Consider the following 13676-nt stretch of genomic DNA (forward strand, 5'->3'; position numbering starts at 1 on the left):
TGATTGTGTTTGAAACCGACGCACTATCATCTCTATTGAATCTTTATATTTGGATGGGATCGAGTTTCAAATTCATTTTCTTCTCAGGTCGAAATATATGTGTCTGTATATAATTTTTATGGAGATTATATATTTTCATATAAAATAAAAATACAAGTATATTTGATATTGAATTTTGTATAACTTTTATTTTGATTTTATTTAAGAGAAAAGGAATTTGGAAAATGAATTATATATTATATATTTTATATTAATCTTTTTCATAATGAATTTTGTATACTTTTATTTTGATTATTATATATCGCACATAAAACATATAAAATCTTATTTTTGAAATCAAAGTGTTTTTCATCTTAATATATTTGTTTTTATATTATAAATTAAAATTTAATCAAAAAATTCGATGGAAGAAATTAAACAAACAGAATTACATCTTACACAAAAACCTACTGCTCATACAATATTTTTATGTTACATTATACTATAATATAAATGTATGTCACGTTTGCAAAGAGGAGATTATAGCCAATGAACTTATTTTCTTTATTGAAATACATACGAGAGACTGTTTTTTTTAATTAAAAAAAAAAAAAAACACACACACACACACTCATAAATTGTCCATGTTTGAAATAAACAAAGAGTTTTCCTTGAAACACTTGTATTTTTTAATTTTGTTATTTATATCAGATATAACATAAAATTCTATTCAAACACAAACTATGATTAAAACTTAATTGGGACAAAAGATTTAGTGAATCTGATATTTTTGGTGACAATAAAAGAAAGTTTGGTAAGTTACATTTTAAAAACAAGATTGATTTCAGCGAAAATTACACGTGGTCACCCATAAGTTATACCTACCGGACAAATCCAACATCGAAGCATCGAGAGTGGAAAGTGCTCGAGATTCCAGGAGTTTTTGCGAGGAAATATTGGGAAAAAATTTGTCAACAATATGTTTATCGATTTTTTATTTTAGTTAATTGAAAGGTTTTATATAAATTTTAGTTCATAATTCTAAAATTAAATATATACATATATATATATGTATACGGAAGTAATGTGCTGTATTTTCTTCATGAATAGATATTTATAATGTTAAATTATGCTAAAAAGGACTTGTACATTATATTGAGTATGCAAGGTCGTGGATTGCATGCCTATACGAGGAAGAAATCTCGAAAAAATACTGCCTGATGATCATGCATGGGTGACACGATTTTGGCCTGAACAGCAGCAAGATTCTGACTGACACAGACTCTTGGACCCAAGCAAAATGGGAAAAACGAAGCTAGGTGTTTTCGAGGCTCAGAAAATCTTAAAGGGTTGAATTCATTTGCATCGTCTGCCAATGTAGCAGTGTCGTGATGGACAGTAGTCATGGCAAGATAGAACTGTGTATGAGCTGAGACATCAAGGCGTTCCAATTTCACATTCTCTGATGTTCGTCTCAGCATTGCCACTGCTGGAGGTAGAAACGAAGAGTCTCGTTGAATATCATTGTCATCTGTCGTTTGAACATCCAGAAAAAATCATCCCTTTGACAAGAATGGATCAATGACAGAACCATAAATTTGAATTAGAACTATGCATTTAGATAAGAACTCAGATATGTATCAATGAAAGCAGAATTCTATCTAAATGTATAGAATTAAGAACTCAGATATGTATCAATGAAAACAGAACTATAAAATTGAATTAGAACAAAATTGACAAATGAGACGTTTTCACGTGAGTTTTGTGCATCTTTATTCCATCGGAATCTCTTTTCTTTCTACCCGTTCAAAATTTTCAAATATTTGCCGAATCTTCAATAAGTCGTATATTTGTCGTCGATAGCTGAAAAATTTAAATAAATATACGGTTGAAAAGCTCTAGACTAGGGCTATCAATTGGCACTGATTTTGACGACTTTTATCGGGACCTTGTAAAAACTGTGGCACCTTCGTCGCCAAATTCACCGCCCTCCGCCGTTCAAAACTCAAAATTGATTGGGTCTTGTTCCCTATATGGTAAGCTTTGTTTTGATACAAAAAATTTGCAGAAAGCTCGCGACTCGGTCGGCCTTGTTTCCTGTGTGATTCTGATCGTCTTCTACGACGAGTTCGCCACCTATTGCCGACCAGCTTAGTATTTAGGCTCGGTCGGCCTTGTTTTCCATTCCTTTTGTCGGTAAAAACCTGAATCAAGTTTCACACTCAGAATCAATGGTCAAAATTTCCACTCTTACAAATCAAGACAACCACCCAAAACAAGGCTGATTGAAGTTCAAAGATTCGTTCCCATCCTCAAAACTACTACCGAAAGCTGTCCTGGATATGATATCTGACAGAGAGTTCATGCAGTTCTTCATGCACGTCCAACTCAATATCGCTTTTCTTTGCTCTTTTTGCCTCCCATTTGTTGAGCATATTTTGGGTACTAGCTACTATTTCAGGAATCCAACCCTGTTAAATATCATCATGAATCAAACACACATTTACTAATTCTCTCTAAATCATAAGTATGATCATTGCGGAGAGTACAAATTATTTCAGTTTTCTATCTTCATTTGAGCTCGAGCTGATAAATTCAAATTTTGCATCGAGTAAAATAGTGAAGAGTGTTACCTTTTACTTTTAATCTGAAAAAACAAATTGAGGGAAGTAGCAAGGAAAGGCAAGGCACCTTAATTCTTTCCATGTTAAAGGCCCGGCAAGTGATCGTCCCATGAACGGCCCATTTCTCAACTTCGAGCCCAACAAGCCCTTCAGCAAACAAGACCTTAGAATTGGGTTAAACTCAATCTTCCGAACCCGCCCATGCGATCAACAGAACCTCCTTAACAACATCCGGATCCGCCACAGCCAACCTGGGCCTGGGCCCGGGCCCAATAAAGAAATGCTTTCCCGTACGACGTTGACCATTTGGCGTAATGAGGCATCACTCGATGAGCTATGTCGTGGGAGATACCGGAGATTGGTCTCGACACCGCATCGGCTATCATCCGTCTCCGGATCTCAGCAGAGTTCCCTAAGATTGGACGGTACGCAGGTCCGTTCACACATTGGTTTCTGAATTGTACTTGGAATTTCAGAGTTATGATTACGAGTTTTCGGATGAAATGCGCGAGGAGTACGAGAGGTGAGAGATAGAAGAAGAGAACTGCGACAGGATTCATCGAAATTACCCTGCGATTCGTGGAGATGGACAGAGGCACCGCGTAAATGTAAGTAGAATTGTAGGGGTGAGTGGGGACAGTTGGGGTAGTGTTGAAATTTGGGAAAGATAAAGCCGTCATGGAGTTGGATTCACTTAAAGTAGTTTTTTACTCTGTTACTCTTTTTCTTTTTTAAAAACATTGGGCGTCACCATCCGCGGCTGAGTCATGTAAATGGGTACCTCTTTGAATTTTTTTAATATTTTAAATTAAATTATCTAGGTTAATATCAAATTAATTTAAATTTTTAAAAAATTAATAAATGAAAAAAAAAATTAAATCACCCGAGCTAAAGCCTCGTTCACGCGGTTCCGCCACAGATCACCATACGCAAAAAAAAAAAAAAAAAAAAAAAAAAAAAAAAAAGATTTTTAAGCTTACTACGATAGGTAGAAATTTGGAAGTTTTCATCCTTGGAAGATGGGTTTCCTGTTGTCGGCGCAAGTGTGCCTGCCTGCTCTGGTTACAAGTAAACGAATAGAATTGGCTAATATATATGTTACTTGGTGTTTCAAAAAAATTCGAATCTATTTGAATTTAAATTTTTGTTTTGATTTCAACGGGAACTCAAATTATCTCATTCAACGATTCAGGAGATATGTTCATGAATTTTAATATTTTATTATTATAATATTGTTATATATTAAATAAATATATTTTGAGTTACTTTCCAACAATACTAAATTTTAATTTCTTGAACTCCAAATATATATCTAATTATAGTCGAACTCGATTTGATATGCAATTCTATCATCGTATTAACAATAAACTCGATTATTCTTATGCAATAGAATTGGGTTCTAAGTCGATGAGCCGAAGGTGTTGACAAGTTGTAAACCATACTGATGTCCATATTTATAATTTGCAGGATTTTCCGATAATTTTGTCGTATCGATGTCGATTAAGTTCGGAAAAAAAATCGAAATAGATTATCTTAAAACATTTGCGTTCGCGTATTTATTATATTATTATTATTATTATTACATCATGAAAATTAATTATGACTGCAGTAATAACTAATACTGACCTATCATGCTCTAATTTAATACATTCCGCAGGAATAAAGTGGATTTATTTATTTATTTATTTATTTATAGCATTGCTTTTCAGTTCTATATTTAGGAAACTGTGACTGCACCCATTTGGTATCACTTCACTGCTTTTTTCTTGCTGATGTTGAGTGGACATGATATTTGGATATTACAAATAACTGAAAATTGATGTAATATGTAAAAAATAAAAATAAAAGTTTAAAAAAATTATAAAAGCAGTGTGATGATTTCTACACGAAAGAATATAAGATTTTAAGAATTTATTTTCATTACTCTTTGCCGAAATTCAAACAAAAATGACGATATATTGAAATTATCCTAAATATTGAAAAAGAGAGAGATATATATTGCATAGTCCATTAATGTCAAACTATACCTATCTATGCACATTATCATTTGCCGGGCGATGGTTTCCAATTTAATTAACAATTTTGATCATTGAAACTTAAGAATATCAGATCCGATTTCCTAGAACATTAAAAATTTTATGTAATAAATTGTTATGCGCAATTTTATCCATGAAGTCGAAAGAAGGGGAGAATGAGCTATTTACCATGCAAGTAAATAATCAAATGTAGTTGTTCAAATGAGGTAACCAAATTAATAGAATACGTGAGTAATTTCACAAACGATCACCTTGGTTTATTTATCGTATCAATATTTTATTTGACGTATACGCCATAAATGACTTACTTGATTTGATTTATCTTATTAACATTACTTAATAATATAATATTATGTTTTAAAAAAAATAATATAATATTAATATCTTATTGTTAGTATGGCAATAAAATCCATTGAAAATTACGCATTATGTAAAAAACAAAAATACCATCATGTATAGATAAATTCGATCCCGATTATCTAAGTCTAGATCCAATAATCCACAAGAAAAAAACAACACGAATTTTCCTATATTATATACAGCATAGAAAAATACCATCTAACGGAGATCGTATCATATTATTTTCTCACACGAATTAATGATGTCAACATGGGAAATTTAAAAAAAATCATATAATTATAATTTATGACATGTAAATTCAATAGCTGACCAAGATCTGGAGTCCGAAATATCGGTGCATGCATTAAATAAGTGGGGGAGGGGGCTGAGGTCGACCCGACAGCAAGGTTACGTGGCATTAATTAAGTGAAGATTTGACTACTCCTACTTTTTCTTTTTTTATTATTTATTTTTCAAGTATTCACACCCCGTTTTTATTAATAAAATAAAATTAATATATATTATCCTACACACACAGATGTCCCCACGCTTTAGCTGTCTACACGACCTCATTACTGTTCGATATTTCAATTTCGGCCAGACACTATTTTTTTTCTTTTAAAGTTAATATAATTGTATTTTTGAATAAAAATTCAATTTGCTGAAAATAATAGCAATTATTAATTATAATTAGAATATTTGATCCCACGCACTGGACGATAGTCCTAAGTAATGATGTCCTTTCTCAATAATGTGGGAACTCGCTCTCATCTTGGGGGCTGGGCCCACTTCAGGGCCATGCAATTTTTTTATATGCACACGCAAATACGTGTGAAACGGGGGAAAGTTGCTTACTTTCGGGCATACATTTTTCGGAAGGATTTAAAATGTTGAAATTTTATAGAGATGGATCTACTTCAGATTAGTGACTGATCTTTTAATTTAGTTCAAGAACTGATTGGCTCCTACGCCACCAACGAATCGAGGCATGTCACCTTAATTTCTAGATGGAAAAGGAAAAAACACAAATGGTACATTGCTAACAAAATCGAGGTTCGATTAATAAAAAAGAAACATCAAACACCATGCAAGAGTTCCTATACAAGCCTCCCACCTCAAACCCTACTCAAATTTCAAGGAGAAGAAAATATGTATAGCCTTCGATCGTTGATACAAAGGAGCATGTATAATGATGCATCATGTATATGTATAGGACCGCTTTGATGTTAGCTAGACCTCACGACACACTCTCCATCTCTATATAATGAAGAGTGGATCTAAATCTTGGATTTTAAAATGTCTTCAAAGCATTGAAGGCTTCCTATCAGACGGATAATCCCATGTATCCATCGTTGAACCTACTCCTGCAAACGAATTATTCGTTGTCATGTCGAGTTCACCTGTGATCGAGCTCAAGAAGGCCGAGAAACCACCAGCAGAGGTTTCACCGGCCCCCATTCCCAGACCAAGGAAATCCAGAGTAGCAGGCTTGACGTTCCCAAACAGCGAAGAAGAGTTCATCATCAATTCATTAAAGCTCGCAGGCGAGCTACTTGAGGGAAGCCCGAGTCCAAGCCCTGATGCCACTGAGTTGTTTTCAAGCTTCACATGAGTAGTGTTGCTCCAATGTGATGGGGCTGTAACAGAATTTCTCAAATCTTGTGGGTCGGGAGGAGGTATCATGGATAATCCAAACCCACGGAGAAAAGAGGAGTTGGATGAAGTGGCGCCCATTTGAGCTGCTTTCTGAAGCAACGCAGTTGCAGACAAAGCTGGCTGCGGAGTTGGTGTGTAGTGCCGATGAGGGTGCTCCAATGCCGCAGGGTATAGAGATGATGATCCGCTCGACAGATATAAAGTTGAGGATAACGAAAGTGACATAGGATCGATAACTTGTTGGTCTGGTCCATTCATTGTGCAAAGCATGGTGGAGTAAGATGCCACAGGTGGCTGAGCCGTGTGGGAGTGTTCTGCAGAGGTCGATACATTGAAAATACTAGCGAAAACTCCACCATTACCCGGAACATTTTCGCTAGATGTGGAGGAATTGCTAGCGGTGACGGTGGGTGCCCCAGGGAATGGTGCTGCTGCTCCTGGTGGTGGCGGCAATTGGGGGATATGATTTTCAGGGAACTCTGCGGCCACAGGAAAAAGAACACAACATGAACGGGAAAAGATCATCACACAATCAAGAAAAAGGGGGATGAAATTATAGAACTTTTTCGAAAAGTAATAGTCCTTTGGACACTGATCGTTCTCGATTACATGCAATAATTTGATATTAAAAACAGCCTTTCCTATTTCCCCAAAAAAAAACAGCCTTTCCATAAAAAGCAGATGTAATGATCCACGTCGTTCCTTCGTAGAAATTAATCTCGCTTCATTTTACTGAAACAATTAAGATTCGTACCAATTAATATGCATATATTATATATAATGAAGAAATGAGGCATGAATGGAAAATTATGAGAAAATAATATATGAAAAGCAAAACAAAGATATGAACAACAGGATAAAAATCCTCCACGAACAAAACCATTTTCAGAAGGGGGTAACGGGGGCAAAAAAACAAAAAAGAAGCAAACAAAAGCAAGAAATTGATACGAAATCCTCGTTTTGGAATTTACAATGCAGCCAAATCATAGATCATGTTCTCGCTGTAACTTACAAGTTTAGAGTCTGCGTCAGTATAATTAGCAATAGCAAAATTCAACCTGAACTTTGGATGGACAGCACCGGCGACAACATGCCAGCAGACGGAGTAAGAGGTGGCGGCGGCGGACTTGAAACCACCGCCGCAACTGGCGGCGCAACGACTTGTAGCTTCATCACTCCTCCAGAACTCATAATTGCCAAAGGCTGAGATAGCGCACTCTCCTGAGCCAGTGCGTCGCAAAAAGCTCTATGCGTGATAAAACTATCCCTCCTATTTATACAACGCAAAAACGCATTCAATGAGTAGAAAACAATCCAAATACACAACCATAAACGCAACAAAAACTAAAGTGACAAAAATTCTGACCATAATTGAAAGCGTAATCCCATATCTAAAACGTGATCTTATTGCCGTGAAAGTTGAAAATTCACCTCGAAAACAATGTTCCACAATCGCAGCGGTACTCTCTAGTGCCGCAAGTCTTCATGTGGGCTTTCCAATCAGACTGGACTGCATATTTCTTGGAGCACCGCTCGCACTTGAACTTTTTCTCGCCATGCTTACGGCAGAAATGTTTCTTGATTCCAGTAAGATCACCTAACGCCCTCGATGGATCGTGGTGAATACAAGTGGGCTCGGGGCATAAATATACTCGCTTCCTGACTTCTTTGTTGGTTCTCTGCCGGAGTTTCCACGGCAAATTGTGGCCCCTCCGATGCAGTTGCAAGTTCTGGTCGCGTTGGAATCCTTTGTTGCAGATCTCGCACACGAATCTGTTCGTCGCCATCAGGGTTTTCGGTGATAGAGCAATCACTTCTGCATCTGGATCTGTATAGAACACCAAATCATTCAACTCTTTCATCAGTGTTTTTCAAGAAAAGTTGTCACGAAAAAGGAATCGAGTTTCTTTTTACCAGGCATTCCGGGAAGATTCCGCTTTTTCTTCACGGGCAAAGTTGGTTCCACAGACTGTTCGGATTTCACATGATTGTCAGAAAGGAGAAACCTGGATTCTCCAGAAGCTTGCGACGCTGAATTCTCAATTTGCACCATGATTTCTTGCTTGGTACATATACCACGAGTCCTCTTTTTCAACCGCCCAAAAAAAACAACGACGTTGCAAAAGAGCTAAAGATAACTTTTAAGCACACACCAGAACTTTATGGCAGCTGAAAAAAATATGGAAAATCAAACTCACTCCCGCTTATACCACACCCCTCTGCAAGAAAGATATAAATTTGAGCAACGAAACCAAAAGGGAAAGAGGAAAAGAACAGTTAAATTTTCATTTCAGGGAAAATTATCACCCTTTCCCAAAAAGACACCCAAGACTCCAAACTTCTAAGAAAATCTAGCTAACATTAAAACCCCCTGAAAACTCCAGTAGAACTTTTGCAGCAGCAAGCAAAAATGGGAACGCTGTTTCAAATCAGCACCCACCACCTTCCACATAACACCCCATGTTCATACACAACGGCGCTTTTGCAAGCCTACTATTATATACTATTGCGCTTTGTTCGTATATATATAGAGAGAGTAAAAAACAAAAAGAGAGATTTGAACTGAATCATAAAATTCCAACTAGTTTATTTGGAATTTAAAAAATAAGCCCTTCCTGATTATACAAACTTCTTGGTTTTCTTAAGCTGCGGCAGTCGTCAACCATGGTTGGGTTTCTAACCTTGGTCGAGTTTGTCAAAGCCTTGGATTTCAGCTTCGGTTCGAAGATAACATCGACCGATATCCGACCGTCCACGTGGCTGTATCTGACATGGCTGGGACACTTGTCGGAGGACTCGCTACTGCTCTGTGCATTGTTTTGACGTTTAGTGATCTCTCGGGAAATTTGAACCTTCGAAATTTTATATACAGCTTGTGCTTTGTCAAAGACGAATGTGGCCTCCGATAATAAATCCACTTCAAATAATTGACACATTATTTCATTCAACACTTTGTCTCTGTTTTTCTTATGATAATAAATCAAAAACTAATCTCGCAAAAATATTTTTTAAAAAATATAAAGTGTAAATATTCTTAAAATGTAAAAAAAAAATCTTTTATACAAAACGAATATTACAATTAGATAACGAGTATATATCAAATATTAGTGGATGGTCCGTATTTTTTATGTCATGATTTGATCGGATAAAAATGAGTATGATATGCGTGGGCAAATTTATCGGGTCGGATTATGTAAATGATGATGGATGATTGCACAACGAGAAATATCAATATTAGAGATATTGCTCCCGAGAGAAGCACACACGAAGATAACCACGTGAATAAGTGCCGGAAATCCCTTCAGCGCGATTACTTAGATGCTAAAATCAGCAGGTGAGTGAGAAAAACCAATGTAATAAAGAGAAAATGACGTATCAATGGTGTAGGAAAATCTAGAGAGTAAAAGATAAGGGCATCATATATGTGAATCGATGAATACCTTAATGTTTAAACGAACCTGATATTTATAGAAAGAAAATAAGTGATGACATTGTTAGCCGTGCTCATTTAATAATTATGGCAAGATGGTTATTCATATTTTATTTTCCGACACCTACTTCTTTAACGTGTCAAACTGTCCCTTTCGACTTATCAAATCAATGCAATTTCGACACTAATGATTATTAAGATAAAATATATCATATTTGTACACTCGAGTATAATCTGGGTAGACTAAGAATTTTAAAATATTTTATTTTAGGATAAAAAGGATAAGACATCATCAAATCGCATTAATGCTGTGAAAAGTGAGTCAGAGCGGTCAAATGAAAATAAATCGGTTGTTGGGAAGAATGGGATAATCCCAAATTTGGTAAATCCCGTGACAGAATTTGGTACCAAACAAACCCGACTTTGTTTCAACATTTAATAAACCTTTTGGACTTTCTAACCCAATAATTTTTAAAATAAATAAAATTAAATATATCAATAAATATTTATCAATCAAATACTACAAATATCAAAGTGGTATACAGCCGCACTCGATTTCGTACGTTCGAATTGCATATCTGTATGTGTGTGTTTGTTGTGCATATGTTGCATGTGACCCGAATGCATGTTGCTCAGTACGATTTCCATTTAAAAAATAAAATAAAAATTAGACTACCTGATTAAATTCGATTCTTCCAGGACTAACTTTAACATCGTCTCTCTCAAATAATAGTTTACTAATTACGATCATTAAAATAATCAATTCAACACATACAAGACTTAATCTCTATCTTAAATCAAAGATTATTGACTTTTTTTGGGCTGCAAGATCACTAATATCTTTGACATTGTTTGGTGTTAAAAGATAGAAACATTAGTTCATTATACATATTTATTTTATCTAATATTTTATTAGATTCGTGACATCTCATTCTACAAGCCAAACAAAATCTATAATTATATTTAAGTAATATATTTAATTAGCATGACACGTGGAATATCCTGAAAAACATATATATTATATGTTAAATAATAAACCGACAAAAGACCAACAAATTTGACCATGTGCTAAAGGTTAGGGCCTAGAGTGAATTAGATTTGCTTAAATTTGTACGAGTTTAAATGCTTTAAATGATATGTAGCCATGTGTGTGTACACTAGAGCGTTAGGGAGACGATGTAATTAAGACATTCTATTTGGGGGGAAATGTTTCGTGTAAAATACTTCAATAAATAAAAGAACATGGACCTGCAAGATCCTAGTGTGTAAATAAATGAAATTAAATATAACTTCAAAGAAATTTAATTCAATTTACCAAACTCACTTATTACAAATTTTTTAGATTCCATAATCAAAACATCTTTCTTCCATGGCTATATATTTCTTCCAAGTAAATCGATTGCGAAAACCCAATCTTTAGGCACAACACATCTCTCAATCTCGAGGCAAAAAACTATAATCATTTGAATCCAGTAATACGTGACGTGTCCATACTCATTTAGCATTCCAAAATCACACATGGCATAATTAAATAATAGGTTTACCCCACTCTTGTGCATAATCTAAGGGGGGTGGAAAAATGAAACTCCCTAAAAGAAAAAAGAGGTCTGCTTGCAAAGCACACAGCTGTAAGGGCAAAACATTGTCCTAAATGTCAATAAAGAGATCATAATGAGTGAAAGACATGGGGAGCAATCATCACCATTTTGATCATCTTTTTTGTTGCTTTTTCCTGTCTCTTTTCCCCTATTCTAATAAGCTCCAATTGCTTGTTGAATCTTTGAGAGAATATAACTATTTTTTTCATCAGCATCTTTATCAAACTCCATCATGAAAAGGGCAATGGCAAGTACGGGGTACAGTGGAACCGAACGAATAAAGACAATGGCAACTCCAAAATTATCAAACTTCAAATCATCAGGTTTTTAACGAAATAAATCAAATCTAGATTTTTACACCCCAACATAAAATAATAATATATCTAATCACAGTCGCCTACTATTTTTTTGGCTAACTGGCCTACTATTTAATGAATTTAACAGCTTTTCAAGTTTTTTTTTGTTTTGTTTTTGAAGTAGTCGACAAGGACAATGATATAAATTATGTATCGATCATGAATAGATAGATAATTAATCTATGATGCCTTTATCATGTGTAACAAAGAGAGCCTTAGTAGCAGGGCGTGTGAATAGATTGTGGGGTATAGGTGAAAGATGACTACACGTTTCCATTTGGTCTATGACTCAACTCAATTGCACATGATTATGCATGACAACTTTATAGCAAAACTAGTTGAGATCAAGATGGCGAGTAGTCATATTAATTGTATAAATCTAGTTCTTTTTGCATGGTCGAGATCACAATGAATACAAATGATTTGATCAAGAGAGAAAGAAACCGAGAAGTCAACCAATATATAAGATAAAGCATGTTCATAGTAGGATCAAAACAAATAATCCTAGTTCAACAATTACCTTTAGATTTTTTCAGAAACGATTTCAACCTATATATCAACATGTGATCAGGCCAAATTTAGATAAATCAGACGGGGAATATTTTGTCCCATATTTGGAACTAGTGCCTATGGCTATATTTCTAGTCATGTCCAAAATATGGTGTAAAACTTAACATAATTTTCTCAAAAGATGAAAAATATGTAAACAAAATGGAGTTAACCCCATATAGGTTGAAAGGAAATCAAACAAAAAAATTCCACGATGAAACTTTAACAACGATGTACATAGTCTCCAAATTAAACAAAACCCAAAATTTAAGATTTAAGTATTTTTCACGTGAACGTACATCGGGACAAGGTAATTACTTTAAACTGGAAAATGTTTGTACAAGAGCGGAAGCAAACGAATCTAAACTCACTTTCAGTTCGGCAAGTCCTGGAAACTTCACCCCGCATAACATCTATTGGCATGTGATCATGAGTGTACCTCTCAGGGCCTAGGTTCCTGCCGATACGCATGTCGGATACGTCAAAATCATTGTCGTCGACTTTTTGTAGGTTTGACAATTCGAATACATCTTGGACATGACTGTGATACACCATGGATACGTCGGGAATACGTTTCGGATTTTTTTGGCAACACGATAAGCTTTATGCAACACGTGAGCTAAATGTTGAGGCTTGAATGGTGAAGCAATTCCTGTTTTATGATTAAAATGATGCCCATACCCAGGAAACAACGTCAGCTGGAACATAGGCACTTCAAGGGGCGGCACAAGAGCATCTGGAACACCTAAAATGGGCACTATACGCCTCATTGTTAATGACTCACCAGCTACTAATCTGTTTACAGGTAAAAAAGGTCGACAGGACTAATTTCATCACACAGTACCGTCAGTTATGAAAATTTTATTTTTCAAAGCCAAACCTATCGCCATATGTGGAGCACAGATCACTGCATTGCAGCTGCACAGTTCCAGCAAAACTAGATCCAGCTGATGTAGCCAAAAATTGTGATTACCCGAATTACTCTACTGGTTCGTAAACGGGTCCAAGTAGCTGGTGGATAGAGATTTTTGTGGGTTTTCACCTTGCATCACAAACAAACGTCAGAGACGCCGGGGTTTGCCCGACGTAGACACTCCGACGCTCAAGTC

General features: G+C 35.5%; 2 protein-coding genes across 3 annotated transcripts; both read right to left on the minus strand.

Moving 5' to 3' along the window:
• Window positions 1-1155: 1155 nt before the first annotated feature.
• Window positions 1156-3301, minus strand: LOC140816650 (cytochrome P450 CYP749A22-like). Of its 2 annotated transcripts, XM_073176041.1 has the most exons (3): window positions 2833-3301; window positions 2671-2750; window positions 1156-2450 (listed from the first exon to the last, which is right to left on the minus strand). In XM_073176041.1, the coding sequence occupies exons 1-3, from the start codon at window positions 3281-3283 to the stop codon at window positions 2301-2303; spliced, it is 681 nt and encodes a 226-aa protein (XP_073032142.1). In that variant the 5' UTR covers window positions 3284-3301; the 3' UTR covers window positions 1156-2300. The 2 variants fall into 2 exon arrangements, 1 of the variants encoding a protein (XP_073032142.1); XR_012114607.1 differs by having other exon boundaries at window positions 2613-3301.
• A 2715-nt stretch (window positions 3302-6016) lies between these two features.
• Window positions 6017-9230, minus strand: LOC140816795 (zinc finger protein GAI-ASSOCIATED FACTOR 1-like). The gene is made up of 4 exons (XM_073176248.1): window positions 8549-9230; window positions 8066-8462; window positions 7693-7904; window positions 6017-7113 (listed from the first exon to the last, which is right to left on the minus strand). The coding sequence occupies exons 1-4, from the start codon at window positions 8685-8687 to the stop codon at window positions 6281-6283; spliced, it is 1581 nt and encodes a 526-aa protein (XP_073032349.1). The 5' UTR covers window positions 8688-9230; the 3' UTR covers window positions 6017-6280.
• Between the last annotated feature and the right edge of the window lie 4446 nt (window positions 9231-13676).

Source organism: Primulina eburnea, chromosome 16 (assembly GCF_022965805.1).
Source record: "Primulina eburnea isolate SZY01 chromosome 16, ASM2296580v1, whole genome shotgun sequence".
Classification (NCBI taxonomy): Eukaryota; Viridiplantae; Streptophyta; class Magnoliopsida; order Lamiales; family Gesneriaceae; genus Primulina; species Primulina eburnea.

Bases quoted from the DNA above. Each gene is read 5' to 3' on its own strand.
- LOC140816650 (XM_073176041.1), bottom strand. From the start codon at position 3,283: ATGACGGCTTTATCTTTCCCAAATTTCAACACTACCCCAACTGTCCCC. The intron at 2,751-2,832 runs GTTGTTAAGGAG...TGTTTGCTGAAG, and splicing joins TGGCTGTGGCGGATCCGGAT to GGCTTGTTGGGCTCGAAGTT. The intron at 2,451-2,670 runs GTGCCTTGCCTT...GATATTTAACAG, and splicing joins TTAACATGGAAAGAATTAAG to GGTTGGATTCCTGAAATAGT.
- LOC140816795 (XM_073176248.1), bottom strand. From the start codon at position 8,687: ATGGTGCAAATTGAGAATTCAGCGTCGCAAGCTTCTGGAGAATCCAGG. The intron at 8,463-8,548 runs GTAAAAAGAAAC...TGTTCTATACAG, and splicing joins GAATCTTCCCGGAATGCCTG to ATCCAGATGCAGAAGTGATT. The intron at 7,114-7,692 runs GTTGAATTTTGC...CTGTGGCCGCAG, and splicing joins GCTGTCCATCCAAAGTTCAG to AGTTCCCTGAAAATCATATC.